Below are 16,271 nucleotides of genomic sequence, written 5' to 3'. Positions count from 1 at the left end.
GAAATAGAGCTGCTGCACGGGAGCTTGGTCTTAATGAGTCGATGATAAGACGTTGGAAACAGCAGCGTGAGGAATTGACTCAGTGCAAAAAGACAACTAAAGCTTACTGCTAATTTTTTTGGTTTGTTACAAGCAGTGTTTCGTTAAAGCCTATTTATTTTTGTTACAAGCCGTGTTTCGTTAAAGCCTGTGTAAAGTTCATTTGTTTCAATGTACCGGTAGGCACCTGCGGCTTATAGACATGTGCGGCTTATTTAGGTTCAAAATAATATATTTTTTTTAATTCAGTTGGTGCGGCTTATATTCAGGTGCGCTTAATAGTCCGGAAATTACGGTATTTGGATTTATTATGGATCCCCCATTAGTTGCTGCCAAGGCACTCTTCCTAAAGTCCAGCAAAATTAAGGCAGTTATACATTTTAAAAACATTACAATACATTCATAACAGATTAAGTGTGTGCCCTCAGGCCTCTATTCCCACATATCTATAATACAAAATCCATGTGTACATGTGTGTATAGTGTGTATGTTATTGTGTGTTTGTATGCTGCGTATGTTATTGTGTGTTTGTATGCATGTGTCTATGTTTGTGTTGCTTCACAGGCCCCGCTGCTCCATAAGGTGTATTTTGATCTGTTTTTTTAAAATCTAATTTAACTGCTGGCATGTGTTACTTAATGTGGAATAAAGTTCCTTGTAGTCATGGCTCTATGTAGTACTGTGCACTTCCCATAGTCTGTTCTGGGGACAGTAGAGACCTCTGGTGGAATGTCTTGTGGGGTATGCATGGGTGTCTGAGTTGTGTGCCAGTAGTTCAAACAGACAGCTCGGTGCTTCAACACATCTCACAAATACAAGTAGTGATGAACTCAATCTCTCCTCCACTTTGCCATGCATATTATGACATGCACATTATTAATGTTAGCTCTCTGTGTACAGCCAAGGGCCAGCTGTGCTGCCCTGTTCTGAGCCCATTGCAATTTTCCTAAGTCCTTGTGTCACCTGACCACACGACTGAACAGTATTCCAGGTATTACAAAACTAGGGCCTGTAAGACCTGCCTTGTTGATAGTGTTGTTAAGAATGCAGAGCAGACCTCTCCCCATCTTAGCTACTGTTGTATCAATATGTTTTTACTATGACAGTTTACAATCCAGTGTTACTCCATGCAGTTTAGTCTCCTCTACTTGCTCAATTTCCACATTATTCATTACAAGATTTAGTTGAAGTTTAGGGTTGAGTGAATTATTTGCCCCAAATACAATGCTTTTAGTTTTTGAAATGTTTAGGGCTAACTTATTCCTTGCCACTCATTCTGAAACTAACTGCAGCTTTTTATTAAGTGTTGCAGTCATTTCAGTTGCTGTAGTAGCTGACGTGTATAGTGTTGAGTCATCCACATACATAGACACACTGGCATTCCTCAAAGCCAGTGGCAGGTCATTAGTAAAGATTGAAAAAATTCAGGGGCCTAGACAGCTGCCCTGGGGAATGCCTGATTCTACCAGGATTATGTTGGAGAGGCTTCCATTAAAAAGAACACCCTCTGTGTTCTGTTAGACAGGTACCTCTTTATCCACAATATAGCAGGGAGTGTAAAGCCATAACACATACATTTTTCCAGCAACAGACTATTATCGATAAAGTCAAAAGCCGAACTGATGTCTAACAAAACAGCCCCCCCAATCTTTCCCCCCCCCCCATCAATCATTTGTCTAAGTGCTGTGCTTGTTGAATGTCCTCCCCTATAAGCGTGCTGAAAGTCTGTTGTCAATTTGTTTACTGTATAATAGCATTGTATAGCATAAATAGCAAACGTTTTGGTAACAGGCTGATTGGCCGGCTATTTGAGCCAGTTAAGGGGGCTTTACTATTTTTATGTAGGGGAATAACTTTTGCTTCCCTCCAGGCCTGAGGACACACTTTCTATTAGGCTTAAATTGGAAATATGGCAAATAGTAGTGGCAATATCATCTGCTATTATCCTCAGGAATTTTCCATCCAAGTTGTCAGACCCCAGTGGCTTGTCATTGTTGATAGACAACAATCCTTTTTCACCTCTTCCACACTTTACAGAATTCAAAATACAATGCTTGTCTTTCATAATTTGGTCAGATATACTTGGAAGTGTAGCGTCAGCGTTTGTTGTACTAGTCATGAGACAGGTGACGGCTGTGTATAAGGATAATGCAGTCAGCTAGCTATCACTGCAACAGATGGATTTAGACATGGCATTCATCTCCTTCATCAGGTTAACATTAACCTCTTAACTGCAAAAAAACACCCCATCAACTGCTGGTGTCCTGGACAGCCTCCGGTTACATCTCTACATCTCCCTGACTCCTGGAAAAGGGAAGAACTCACTTGTAGTCTCTCTCCCAGAACTTGACAGGCCTGGTGTAGGAGGTGATGAACACAGCACTGCCCAGGACAGGGTTGAGGGGGGTGGAGAAGAGAGCAGAGAACACAGCCTGGACAAACAGCATGGCTGAGTCTGAGGAGTAGAGGGGGTTAAGGAGTTCTGACAGACACCACTAACACAGTGCAGCCAATGGACACAGCATTTACTGTTATTATACACTTTGTTCCACTGGCAAATGAGCAAGTGGTAGCGCAGAAAGACTACATCCTTGTTAAGTTCAAAAAGTTTACAGATCCCAGTGCCAGGGTAGAGGGATACGGGGCACAGCGAAGGGCTGGGCGAAGGCGTGGAAGGCGGAGCCCCAGGTGATCTGCCAGGGAGCGATGTAGGTGAGAACAAAACGCAGCTTGTAGAGCAGGTCCCAGAGCTATCAAGAGAAACCATACAATCCAATGTCAGCAATCCAGCACAGCCAGAAATGACTTGAGGTCAGTGCATTACAACTAAACACAGTTCAGTATGTGCAGATGAATTCATTTGGTTGAATGTGTGCTAAAACAAAGTCCCAGGGAGGAGTACGCGGAGCTAGGCGGTGGCAGGTACCTTGCTGAAGAGGATAGACATGAGGTAATAGTCGAGCAGGAAGGTCTCTGAGAAGTGTGGGTAGTCGAAGAGGAAGAATAGGGCGGTAAAGCACAGCGTGACGTACTGCAGGGACGGGGCACAGAACGACGAACGCAGCAGCTTCATCCCCGCCAGAGAGATGAACAGAGCACGGCCACTGGAGGAGGGAACAGAGAGGAGGGGGAGACATTAAAATACATATGATGCAAATACAAAGCGTGTTCTCACTGAACTCTGATTAGACGGATGGATGGGATGAGATTCAGAAGAGGAGGGTGTCTGTATGGTGAGGAGGTTGGTATGGGATGGCTGGGTTGCTTACTAGATGTTCAGTTTCATTGGGTTCTGGCTGACAAGCTGGGCTTCTGTAGTGAGGGAGTTGAGCACCACCGCCGGGTAGATTAAATACTTCTCCAAACACTGCAACCACGCATACAGCTTCTCAAACCACATCAGCTGGGCGGCATCTGGGAGGAACAGGGCACAGCAAAACATCGATGACAAACCTGAGGCCTTGACACAATTCTTACGGATGTGTGAGTGAGTTTAGAGGTGGGTGGGTTGCTACTCACCGCGGACCTCAAACTGGCTGTACTCTCGAGAACGGAGGACAGGGTGGGCCAGGCAGAACCAGGGCAGCTGCTTGCGGAGCTGAGGCAGCAGGTAGTGTGTGAGGAAGCCCACCCCCCCGGCCACCATGTACAGGATGTAACTTAGAGCAGGCTGGAGGGGAGAGGAGGAACAGGAGGTCTCAGAGAACACACACTCACACTGCGGAGTGCCATAACCAATCAGAAGGACTCCCTCTATACATTGAAACATCCCATTTCTTCCATATCTGGTCGACCAGGTGTTGACTGACCTGCAGAGCGATGAAGACAGTGCTGGCACTGACGGCAAACGTGATGACAGCCATGAGGGGACACATGACTAGGTCAGAGTGGAAAATCTCTTTCTGTAAAACACAGACAGAGAGACGAGTTTTAAAACCTCAGAACACCAACAGCAGAGAGGGATGTCTTGGTATGCATCCCACATGGACCTTGGTCAATAGTAGTGCACTATATAGTGAATATGGAGCCATTTGGGACGCAACTTACCACAGAGTTGCGTAGTTTCTCAGGCAGGGGGTCTTTGATCTCCAGAGGAGGCTCCTCAGGGGTCCGACCCAGCAGCTCAGGAAAGAACTTGGAGCGGACCAGAGACCTAGAGCAAAACACATACAGGGAGATGTTGAACATGAGAGAAGAGGAATGGAGAGGTTGTTCAAATGACAGCTAGGATCTGGGAATGTTAGCTACATGTACGACAAGGTACCACTAGGTATATACAGGTAGTAGAGGTACACAGACCACAGGATGATGGGGTCGCTGCTTTGGCGGCTCAGGTGGTAGGAGAAGGCCAGGAGCAGACCACAGAACACTGAGAACAGTACTGGCACATGGGGATGTTCCCAGGGAGCAATGATAGCACCAAGACAGAACCCATAGAGCAGCGCGGTCACCAACACACTGCGTAACAGGCTGTACAGAGACGACAGGGGGCTGGTGGTGGCTGTGGAGAGGAACACACACAACAAGGTCAACAGGCATCACTCAACAATGACAGTATGTTGTGTGTAACTGTGAATTACAGTGAATGTTATGGACCAGTCTTACCCGTTCCCCCAAAAATGTGCATGTCGACCTGCTCCAGAAGACACATGAGGAAGGTGTTGACCTGAGGTACAAGCCCAAACAGGAAAATGATGGGGAAACACAAGGTGAACACTGGGGGGAAGAAAGAGATAGAGAAAGTGTGTGAGTGGGTCTGTTGGTCATAATACATCTGCAAAAGCGCACAGCTAGAAGAGTCTAACTCGGACTGACCTATGAGCACGTCCCTGGCACAGAGCAGGAAGTGAGTGGAGAAGAAGGTGACGCCGTAGAGGGAGAAGGGCTGCAGGTGGCCCGAGCGCCCAGCCAGGTCGAACACCCAGACATGAGCACAGCACAGGCAGAAGTAGACGGGCCGACTGTACACGATGACCCAGTTATGGCCCTGATGGGTTAGACCAGACAGTCATCAGGTTGTGTCATCAAAACAAGAATCAACAATGGAACGGTTCCAAAGTGGATAATGACCAAGTCAGATGTTTGGATGACATCTACCTACATGCATTGGCGAGGCTGCATCTGGTTGAACACTCTGAGGAAAGAGACCAAAGTGTCAGTTCAGACACTAACACATTACTTCACTTCAAGTTAACGCTGGTTTATAACAGTTTAAACACCTAAAATGCATCGGCAGTTGATGAATAAATAGGACCAGATACCTGTATTAATAAAAAAAGGGAATAGGAATTGAATAGGGACTTGATTCCTTACGACTTGTGTTGCGTACCTTTAGTAGTGAGTACTGACAGCTGGCGATGACCAGGCAGAACTGGAAGACCCAGATGTCCCTGAAGAAACCCTGCAAGAGGAGCAGGAACCCCAGGAAGGCCACCATGCTGGCCAGCACCACCGCAAACACATTCTCTCCTACACCACGGTTCCTACAGGTGACACACAATGGAAGATACAGTAGGAGGTCGTTTATACTGTTAAAGGTTGCAAAATTCCAGTAACTTTACCAAATTTCCAAGTTTTGAAACCCTAACAATGTCTCTCCACAGTATAGACCTCTAACTGAACTATGGCTTTCTCCTCAATAACGATGACAAACATTGGGTGATTTTACCACTGAGATAAACTAGCTAGCTGCTGTGGTTCATTGGGTGATTTTACCACTGAGATAAACTAGCTAGCTGCTGTGGTTCATTGGGTGATTTTACCACTGAGATAAACTAGCTAGCTGCTGTGGTTCATTGGGTGATTTTACCACTGAGATAAACTAGCTAGCTGCTGTGGTTCATTGGGTGATTTTACCACTGAGATAAACTAGCTAGCTGCTGTGGTTCATTGGGTGATTTTACCACTGAGATAAACTAGCTAGCTGCTGTGGTTCATTGGGTGATTTTACCACTGAGATAAACTAGCTAGCTGCTGTGGTTCATTGGGTGATTTTACCACTGAGATAAACTAGCTAGCTGCTGTGGTTCATTGGGTGATTTTACCACTGAGATAAACTAGCTAGCTGCTGTGGTTCATTGGGTGATTTTACCACTGAGATAAACTAGCTAGCTGCTGTGGTTCATTGGGTGATTTTACCACTGAGATAAACTAGCTAGCTGCTGTGGTTCATTGGGTGATTTTACCACTGAGATAAACTAGCTAGCTGCTGTGGTTCATTGGGTGATTTTACCACTGAGATAAACTAGCTAGCTGCTGTGGTTCATTGGGTGCTTTTACCACTGAGATAAACTAGCTAGATGCTGTTTTTCATTGGGTGATTTTACCACTGAGATAAACTAGCTAACTGCTGTGCCTCACCTGTCCAGTAGTGCCAGCAGGGCCAGACGGTCGTAACGCACCCTCAGCCACTTGCCTGGCAGCACCCAGAAGCGGTAGTAGTGTTTGGGCTTGGCCTTCTCTTCGATCATCAGCGTGTTCTCCTGGGACTCATGCAGAGATTCATGGTCCAGGTCAAACTAGACACAGGGGCGTGGGTTTGAGACAAATATCATGCATATTCTACAAAAACCAAAGCCATATACAAGAAATGTCCAGCGGGTTGATTTGTCAAAAATACATGATACGCTGCTGAAACAAATTCTAACGGTGTCTCACCTCTGGCATATCTGACATCTCCAGGGGCACCCTGCGCACCTGCATGCCCTGCAGAACCACAGGCCTGGGCTGGAGCACTGTGAGCACCGGTGCCCCATCCTGGACATCATTGGAGGTGAAGCTGGAGGACTGGGACTGTCTTTCCCGCTCCCTAAGAGGAGAAAAAGAGGGAGGGGCTAAGACATTATATCAACATCAGTTTCAAACAAAAAGTCTGAGGCTCATCAGAGAGACACTTACGCCACTGGGTCCTCATAACCGCCTCCAGCAGGTCCAAACGTGTACGATCTCTTCACTCCTGAAAAAACAAACAGCAATGAATGGAGAGGATCCACTACAGTGTGAACTGGGACAGAATCACCCCCGAAGAATCTAACTCTTCCCTTTCCTAAAGCTAGCCCCAGTCTAACATCCCCACACTCACCACCCTCGTCATAGAAGTAGTGTCTAACATCCCCACACTCACCACCCTCGTCATAGAAGTAGTGTCTAAAATCCCCACACTCACCACCCTCGTCATAGAAGTAGTGTCTAACATCCCCACACTCACCACCCTCGTCATAGAAGTAGTGTCTAACATCCCCACACTCACCACCCTCGTCATAGAAGTAGTGTCTAAAATCCCCACACTCACCACCCTCGTCATAGAAGTAGTGTCTAAAATCCCCACACTCACCACCCTCGTTATAGAAGTAGTGTCTAACATCCCCACACTCACCACCCTCGTCATAGAAGTAGTGTCTAAAATCCCCACACTCACCACCCTCGTCATAGAAGTAGTGTCTAACATCCCCACACTCACCACCCTCGTCATAGAAGTAGTGTCTAACATCCCCACACTCACCACCCTCGTCATAGAAGTAGTGTCTAACATCCCCACACTCACCACCCCCGTCATAGAAGTAGTGTCTGACATCCCCACACTCACCACCCTCGTCATAGAAGTAGTGTCTGACATCCCCACACTCACCACCCTCGTCATAGAAGTAGTGTCTGACATCCCCACACTCACCACCCTCGTCATAGAAGTAGTGTCTGACATCCCCACACTCACCACCCTCGTCATAGTAGTGTCTAACATCCCCACACTCACCACCCTCGTCATAGAAGTAGTGTCTAACATCCCCACACTCACCACCCTCGTCATAGAAGTAGTGTCTAACATCCCCACACTCACCACCCTTGTCATAGAAGTAGTGTCTAACATCCCCACACTCACCACCCTCGTCATAGAAGTAGTGTCTAAAATCCCCACACTCACCACCCTCGTCATAGAAGTAGTGTCTAAAATCCCCACACTCACCACCCTCGTCATAGAAGTAGTGTCTAACATCCCCACACTCACCACCCTCGTCATAGAAGTAGTGTCTAAAATCCCCACACTCACCACCCTCGTCATAGAAGTAGTGTCTAACATCCCCACACTCACCACCCTCGTCATAGAAGTAGTGTCTGACATCCCCACACTCACCACCCTCGTCATAGAAGTAGTGTCTGACATCCCCACACTCACCACCCTCGTCATAGAAGTAGTGTCTGACATCCCCACACTCACCACCCTCGTCATAGAAGTAGTGTCTGACATCCCCACACTCACCACCCTCGTCATAGTAGTGTCTAACATCCCCACACTCACCACCCTCGTCATAGAAGTAGTGTCTAACATCCCCACACTCACCACCCTCGTCATAGAAGTAGTGTCTAACATCCCCACACTCACCACCCTCGTCATAGAAGTAGTGTCTAACATCCCCACACTCACCACCCTCGTCATAGAAGTAGTGTCTAACATCCCCACACTCACCACCCTCGTCATAGAAGTAGTGTCTAAAATCCCCACACTCACCACCCTCGTCATAGAAGTAGTGTCTAAAATCCCCACTCACCACCCTCATCATAGAAGTAGTGTCTAACATCCCCACACTCACCACCCTCGTCATAGAAGTAGTGTCTAACATCCCCACACTCACTACCCTCGTCATAGAAGTAGTGTCTAACATCCCCACACTCACCACCCTCGTCATAGAAGTAGTGTCTAACATCCCCACACTCACCACCCTCGTCATAGAAGTAGTGTCTAACATCCCCACACTCACCACCCTCGTCATAGAAGTAGTGCACAGCCCCCTCTGTGGTGTCGTCGAAGGTAGAGGCCTCGTGGACCCCCGCGCGGGGCAGCAGTAGTGAGGTGGCAAATTGTAAGGCAGAGGGCAGGGTCCGGGTCCGTGAGTGTGAGGAGGTACGGGCACGCTGGAGGTCCTGGAGACTACAGGAAGACACAGGAGATGGCCTTTATGTAGCATGGACATACAGAGATGATTGGCATAAGGGACATGGCTAGAGCGGATGGTGTGGAAGTGTTACACTAGACCAACCTGGGTGGGGAGCCCATGGTAGAGGGGGGTGGTGTGGGATTGCTCCCCGCGTTGTGTCGCCTGCGGATGGCCTGGGTCCTCTTCACACTGCTCACTGAGTCCCGCTTGCCCCCCTCCTCTGGGGCCAGGGCTGAGGCAGCAGATACTCACATTAGTACCAGGATGTACATTTCAGATGTTAAGTTCTAGAAATACCAACCTGGCCCTTATTAATCTAGTAAATACAGCAAACAATCAATCTTTCAATGACACTTGAGTCATTTAACAGACGCTCTTATCCAGAGCAATTTACAGTTAGTGCATTCATCTTAAGATCGCTAGGTGAGACAAACACATATCACAGTCGTAGTAAGTACATTTCTCCTCAATAAGGTAGTTATCAGCCAAGCCAGTGCTAGCAGGTAAAGCCAAGCCAGTGCTAGCAGGTAAAGCCAAGCCAGTGCTAGCAGGTAAAGCCAAGCCAGTGCTAGCAGGTAAAGCCAAGCCAGTGCTAGCAGGTAAAGCCAAGCCAGTGCTAGCAGGTAAAGCCAAGCCAGTGCTAGCAGGTAAAGCAAAGCCAGTGCTAGTAGGTAAAGCCAAGCCAGTGCTAGCAGGTAAAGCCAAGACAGTGCTAGCAGGTAAAGCCAAGACAGTGCTAGCAGGTAAATTAAAGTTTGAGTGTTATTTGTTGCCATTTTTTTTGTTGAGTTTCACATTTCAGAGCTTTCCATCTTGAATGGGACAGAGTGGGAATCAGAGTAGGAGTGCTAATCTAGAATCAGTTTAGCCTTTTAGATTATAATGAATAGACACGGAGGACCTGTTCCTAGATCAGCACACTTTATGAATACAGGGCCAAAGTTAGCGTGAATAGTATGTGTCACCTCCCCCCACAGCTCCCTCCTCCACCAGTTCCCCGGCCCTCCAGCCCATCTGGTTGCCAGCCCAGGAGCCTCCCAGAGAGTCCAGGCGATGGTGGTGAGTTCCAGGGAAGCCGTCTGTGTGGCTAGTCCGGGCCTCCAGGTCTGACTTGGAGATGGTGAGGGGTCGTGGGGCAGGGGTGGAGGAGGTCAGCATGGTGGAGGGCAGGACCACAGTGTTAGTGTGGCCCCCACCGGCCTCGTCCATACTGAGCACCCTGGCATGAGTCTTAGCACTAGCCGTGCTGGCTGACCTCTGTGGCCTCTGGGAGTGGATGGGGCCAGACGTCTCGGACAACGTTCCTTCCCTGGGGATGGGCAGCTGGGTGGAGGGGGGCGGGTTCGTAACGCCAGCGTTAGCGAGGTTGGGGGAGTAGCAGGAGGTAGAGGAGCTGGAATCATCATCGTCAGAGCTGTAGTGTCTCTGGGAGCCCAGACTGGAGCCGTCATCCTCGTCACTGGAGTCCTCAAAGAGGTTCTCGCTGTAGGTCTTAGCCCCCAGCCGACTGCGCACTGGGATGTAGTCTCTGTGCTGTCCGTGGTGCCTCCTGTAGGAGCCACAGTCAAAGCTGCTGCTTCCCCCTCCAGCTCGCTTGCGAGGGGCTTTCCTGCGGCCAGGCTGGTGGCCAACACAACCACCACCGGTCCGCAGCAGCTTCAAGTCTTTGGGGCGCACCACCTGCTGGGCCAGCAGAAAGGGCTGCTCAGAGGGCAGGAAGGGGATAGAGGAGACAGGATGATCAGGTTCAGAAGACACTAGACCCAGGGCCAGCCCTGACGGCAACGAGCTAGCCTGCCGCGGAGGGGGGAGGGGGGGGACGGGGACCGTCCTGTCCAGATCACATGCCTCTGAGTGCCCACTACTGGAGGGAGACAAGTCCTGGAGGGAGGGGGGCTGTGTAATATCTGAGGGGACAGGTGGCAAATCTTCCCCTTCCACTAGTGTCTTATCAAGCCCCTGGCCCAGAGAGAGCTCTTTGGAGGGGGAGCGCAGAAGTTCGCTGTCCGACAGATCATCAGTATCACTGCCCCCCTGCAGTACAGGCTCCTCTGCTGGCTCTAGGGTACTGGTGCCCAGGGCTGGGGCAGAGGTTGGCGCCCCTGAGTCTATGTTATGTGGCAGGCTGAGTGAAGGGCTCTCCAGCTGGGTGGAGTCAGTCTTCTCACTGCGGTAGCTGCTGACTGTGCTGAGGGTCTCACGGTCCGTGGTCGCTCCGCCCCCGCTGAAGCAGCTGTCTGTGGAGCCGGCAGTCATGGCCACCCCACTGCGGCTGCCTGGGTGCTCTGTTCCCGGGGCGAAGGCCACGGGGTCAAGGCCCAGCCCAAGCAGGTTTTCACTTAGCTCCTCACTCAGACTGCTCTTTATGAGAGGGCTGATGGGAGCATCCCCCAGGCTCTCTGACTCAGCAGAGGGGCCCAAGGGGGAGTAGGGCTCCTCAGGACTCTGCTGAGACAGCTGCTCCAGCATGCCCTCAATCTCCTCCAATTGGCCCTTATCTCCTCCGTCTTCCTGACTGGAGGGGGACGGGGGGATAGAGATGCACATCCCAGGTTGGAAGCTACCAAATCCCCCTGCTATCCCTGTTCCCACTCCCCTTAGATCAGGGAACTCTCCCCCTACAGCAGCAGCCAAGCAGGACGGGACCATGTTGGCAACATCTGTAAGTGAAAGCCCAAACTTAGTACACACATGCCAAAGAAAAGACTAACATGGACAAAATACGAGATGTCTATTTGCAGTGTAATCCTTACGGATGGGGTCCTGGGAGCTGTGGCAGAAGATCTCCCGGCGAGCTGACGTGACAATCAAGTTATTGCTGCATTGCTCTCGCATCAGATCCTTGATATCTGAGAAGAGAAGAAGCAGTCCCTAAATTAGACTGCTAACCATGTTGGACAAAAAAAATTATCATCCGTCAGTCAGATCAGCTTTACCCAACCACAACACTGAGGTTAGAGTGGGGTTAGATTATATATACTATACCCTTGGAGCCTCTACTGTCATCAAGCTGGGGCAAAAACTCCTGAGGAAAAAAACAAACATTTGTTCGATTAAGAAAGAATATCATAGGAATATAAATAATTTGCAGGGGAATACAGGGGTTCTAAGCTAACATGCTATTATTTTAAGATGGTCATACCAAGGATCATTTAGCTAATTCATTTTCAATTTCAAGACCCCTTAAGGTATAAAAAAGATATAATGTATAAAGAAAATATTGTATGAAACACTGAATTTGGCATTACTGCTATTTGCCAATAGAAATGCATTGAATAACAGATTCACAGCATGGACCAACAGATGGTCCAAAAATAAATCAAAAGGAAGTTTGTTCTGAAGTGTCTGTCCTATATCTGAGAGAAATAAGAAAGATCAAGAAACACATTTTTTTTTTAATGCATGTATTAATCCCTTATTTAGGCACTAAATTATCTCCATATACACTTCCATAAAACATGTTTGCTGGTACCAGGGACCTTCAGACGAGTCTTGTGAGTGTCAGAGCAAAATCGTGTTTGTCCACAGAGGGGTCATATTAGTGTGTAGCCCAAACAGTTTGGACGCTACAGACAGAAGTTGTCAGAAGAGGCTGTACCGACTTCAGAGTATTGAGAGTGTTCTAGAGCAAAACGGAGAACACCATCACGTTTGTGAGAGTCTCATCTTTCAATAGAGTGGCCAAACTGGTCGAAGACCGATTTTCAGGATGTCTCATGGTCTGACAAACACCGCTCTAGCTCTGCCACCTTTCACCGCAGGTCTGGAACGGCGATATCAGCGTATTGTGGACGCAGCTTATGCAAAAAAACTTCTCTATTCTCTAGCTTAAACAGACCAATTTTAATGGGGATTTTTTATTATGTTAATTTGATTCTGCGGGGGCGCAGAAATTGTAGGGTAATGGTTAAGAGAGAGTACGTTTGTGTGTTGTGTAAATGCAAGTCAGTTCTCACCGACACCTGGTTGAGTCCAAACAGAGAGTGCTGGGAGCTGCAGCGAACTGGAGGTGTTGAGTTGACCTTTCTGAACACAGTCATCTCCACACCAACATTGCTGTCCCTGAGAGGGGAGCATACATACCAGCATGAAAAAACACAACTCAAAATCTGTCCACAATCATGTGAAATAATAGCCCTCAAAGCATCAACACAAATGAGCCTCTTCACTCAGATGTACATAGAATAACATCTTGTATTTTTACAAAGTTTGACAAAAAAATTATTCCATTAGGATATGGAATCCGTCAGTACCTATGCTGGTTCCCATCGTGGCCTCCTGACCCATCATCCCCCTCTTCTAGCCGTGGGGCGTCGGTTATGTGCGAGACCTGCCTCTTCTCCACCATCTCCCCCAGGTCGAACATGGCATGGAGGTGGAAGTTCACTGCCTTTATGGCTGTGAAGAAGGCTGCCACCACAGCACAGTAAACAGCTGCCACAACAAGGCTGGGGGGGAGAGACTGGACAGGATGACCAGAGAGAAAAAAAGAGTGAGTCAGAGCTAGGAATACAAAGTAGGCTAGCCCATGATAAGGGTACAGAAACAACACCCAGTCCTCAATACCAGTAAATGAACCATAACACAAACGCTTCCCCTAGATAGGCAAGCACATGGAAATATTGGACATATTACAGACTAGGAAGGACCACTCCACAAAGATTACAGCCACGACAGCTTGAGAGGACATAACAGGCCTGGTTTCCAGGCAGCACTCTTCACTAGAGTAAATACTAACGCGTAAACAAAAGCTCAAACATTAAGGTAAAGAGATGCAATAGGACGCCAAGTGTGGAAGAAAATACAGTTTTGAATTAATACTGAGGGGAAAATGGTACTCTCCTACTCTGTTCCACTTTGTTACCAACATGGTTCTGCTCCTCCGTTCTATGATAAAACCAGTTCTCATTTGATCTGAATAATGGCCATCTGATATACATTTATTAGTGCAGTATGTAAAAACTGCCTGACTAACTTGACATCCAGTTTAAAGAGAATTCCTAGAGAACAGGAATTCTTCCATCTATAGAAATAACCAAATTGTCACCTCCAAGAATCCTCACCATGTATAGCAGGAAAGGGAAGGCCAGGAGAAAGATCCAGAGGTATAGGTGGAAGCAGTTGGAGAACGTGCTCTGGTGGGGGTCCACATACCAGCCTCCTGTGATTGAAGCCCACACCCCCTGCCGCAGTATCTGAAAAGCTTGGGAACCCATCGTCCCCCTAAGAGCAGCCAACCCAGGATTGCAAGGCTTCCTCTAAGGCTGGAGCTCCTAATGGCACAGTTGTAGCCACCCTGTCACGTGTCTACAATGGCACTTCCATTGAGGATAACAAGTTAATAACACAGTTCTCTTCACTTTCGGGTTTATAATCCTTAGTGTATCTCAAGGGAGTCCGTGCATGCTCTTTTTCAGGGATGGGCTGCTTTGCGGTGCAGTTCTTGCAAAAAAGTAACCCTTGCTTTGTTATCTGGAGATTGACTTTTTGGCACACTGGTGGTGACCCACTGACTAAATAACAACATTCATTTGAAAGAAAAATCACAACTGCTTTGGTTGGTTTCTTCACACATTTCGAGTCACACTTCAGTAAATTTAAAGTGGTTTCTGATAACATCATTCAGAGCAAGACGCTGTAGTACACCTGTCTAACTTCACAGAGAATCTTAATAATGCTCCTCATCTCCAACTCACATGGCGCTGTAACTGTGTTCGACTGTTCCAACTTCAGTGGCCAAGTGTAAATTCTTCAGATATGTATTTGGAGTGATCAACCTCATGAGATCTGAATCTTTATGCATCCTGATAGATTTTCAGAATAAACATCTGCAAAAATACTCCATAGATATGTATACTAGCAACTAACATAATCTGTCTGAATATGCCAATGCAGAAAGCTAGTTACCCATTAGTTAGGTCTATTAACTTGTTTATAACCCAGCTAGATAGGAATCCTGTTTTTCATGAATCCCTCTGTATAGTTTCAAGGCCAACCCTACTTCCACTATCCTGTCACCTAGTTAGTGATTGATAGACAATCTAACGTAACGTTACTGTTTTCTACAGTTAGCTGGCTGGCTAGGTCATGCTAGCTAGCAGTTGTCTACATGTTATTCTAGCTAGCCACCACAATTTCCTTCAGACGTCATTTGCCAACCAATGCACTTCACCAGCAGACATAAATTAGCAAACTAACGTTACTTATCTAGCTGATTTGTTAACAGAAAAACTTGGCAGTTTGTATCTTATAAATCATCTACGTTAGTTAACTAGCTATAGCTATTTGTCTATCTGCGAAACATTGCTACTTAACCAACTTAGCTAGCTACTAACGTTATGCTTACAAAACAAGACAAACGTGTAATTTCGAGATAATAACACTTATAAACAACGCAGTATAATGTGTTGGATTAAACCAAATCGCTGACAGTTTTGGTAGCAATCACATCATGAAAGATCCCCACTAACGTTACTAACAGAAATGGGTTACTAGTACTTCAGTTTACAAACAGGAACGCTCGATTAGCATGCTAGCTAGGCCACATAAAAATAAAACAGCCAACGCTATCTATCAGAATTGGGACGGAGTGTGGCTAGATAGCAAGCTAAAAAAAAGTTGGTAACCTATCGTGATAGCTATATTAAATTGATTGTAAACTATTCTAAATCAACGCTGCCCAGATTTTCCTCTTCTCTTCCGTGTTGAGCAGTTCTGTAAACGTTCGCTAAAGAATCTATGCTTTTTCCTTACCACCGCGGGTTGCTAGCTTACCACAGTTGGCTAACAATATTGTTTTTCAGATGATTATGGTCTTTCTTCTTTTGAAAGACACAGTGAATATATATTTGTTGGTTAAGAGAAACTGGCAGTTGGTACATATTTGCGTCATTGCCCTTATCATGTGTCCGCTGGTTAGCTAGCTTTAAAAAATCTCCTCCTCGTTAGCGCGACTGCTACAATCACTCGTTTATCCACACGCGAAGCAAAAAAACAACATTCCACAGTCAAAGATGGTGGATAAATGAAGATAGTTCACTCAGGTCGTTTACCATTGAAAACATTTTAAGTTCCGGTCTACCTAAAGGGGTGGGTCTCATATAGATAAGAGAGTCGCCCCAAGAGAGAAGTTTTATTGGCATTCACTAATTGGAAGTAGATTGGAAAAAAGCATGGTTAATACATTAAAGGTTTTGTATACCAAACAAGGTTAGAGGTCCATCATTCTGAAGGGATTTCATATTAATATACATATATATCCAACAAATGCCTTTATTACGAAGTTCACAGATGTGGATGAGA

The 16,271-nt window shown here is 47.0% G+C and overlaps 1 protein-coding gene across 2 annotated transcripts in view; it reads right to left on the bottom strand.

Moving 5' to 3' along the window:
- The window catches only part of LOC106563697 (pecanex-like protein 3), a 32,258-nt gene extending 16,272 nt beyond the window's left edge, over positions 1 to 15,986 (bottom strand). The window contains exons 1-23 of one of the 2 annotated variants that reach the window (XM_082958260.1): positions 14,033 to 15,986; positions 13,223 to 13,431; positions 12,926 to 13,031; positions 11,955 to 11,994; positions 11,723 to 11,818; positions 9,935 to 11,629; positions 9,072 to 9,201; positions 8,793 to 8,962; positions 6,937 to 6,994; positions 6,697 to 6,847; positions 6,400 to 6,557; positions 5,369 to 5,522; positions 5,141 to 5,173; positions 4,855 to 5,026; positions 4,645 to 4,755; positions 4,339 to 4,540; positions 4,087 to 4,192; positions 3,849 to 3,941; positions 3,559 to 3,709; positions 3,309 to 3,453; positions 2,966 to 3,143; positions 2,681 to 2,789; positions 2,365 to 2,494 (exon numbers count right to left, since the gene is read on the bottom strand). In XM_082958260.1, the coding sequence (XP_082814386.1) occupies positions 2,365 to 2,494; positions 2,681 to 2,789; positions 2,966 to 3,143; positions 3,309 to 3,453; positions 3,559 to 3,709; positions 3,849 to 3,941; positions 4,087 to 4,192; positions 4,339 to 4,540; positions 4,645 to 4,755; positions 4,855 to 5,026; positions 5,141 to 5,173; positions 5,369 to 5,522; positions 6,400 to 6,557; positions 6,697 to 6,847; positions 6,937 to 6,994; positions 8,793 to 8,962; positions 9,072 to 9,201; positions 9,935 to 11,629; positions 11,723 to 11,818; positions 11,955 to 11,994; positions 12,926 to 13,031; positions 13,223 to 13,431; positions 14,033 to 14,185 (4,550 nt within the window). In that variant the 5' untranslated portion in view covers positions 14,186 to 15,986. The remainder of the gene's footprint in view (positions 1 to 2,364; positions 2,495 to 2,680; positions 2,790 to 2,965; positions 3,144 to 3,308; positions 3,454 to 3,558; positions 3,710 to 3,848; positions 3,942 to 4,086; positions 4,193 to 4,338; positions 4,541 to 4,644; positions 4,756 to 4,854; positions 5,027 to 5,140; positions 5,174 to 5,368; positions 5,523 to 6,399; positions 6,558 to 6,696; positions 6,848 to 6,936; positions 6,995 to 8,792; positions 8,963 to 9,071; positions 9,202 to 9,934; positions 11,630 to 11,722; positions 11,819 to 11,954; positions 11,995 to 12,925; positions 13,032 to 13,222; positions 13,432 to 14,032) is intronic. The other variant, XM_045690108.2, reaches the window with a different exon arrangement.
- Positions 15,987 to 16,271: the final 285 nt, after the last annotated feature.

The sequence above is a fragment of the Salmo salar genome, chromosome 11, assembly GCF_965601325.2.
Source record: "Salmo salar chromosome 11, fSalSal1, whole genome shotgun sequence".
NCBI classification, from domain to species: domain Eukaryota; kingdom Metazoa; phylum Chordata; class Actinopteri; order Salmoniformes; family Salmonidae; genus Salmo; species Salmo salar.
Note: the sequence above shows the minus strand (reverse complement) of the source record. Positions and strands in the feature narration are given on the sequence as shown.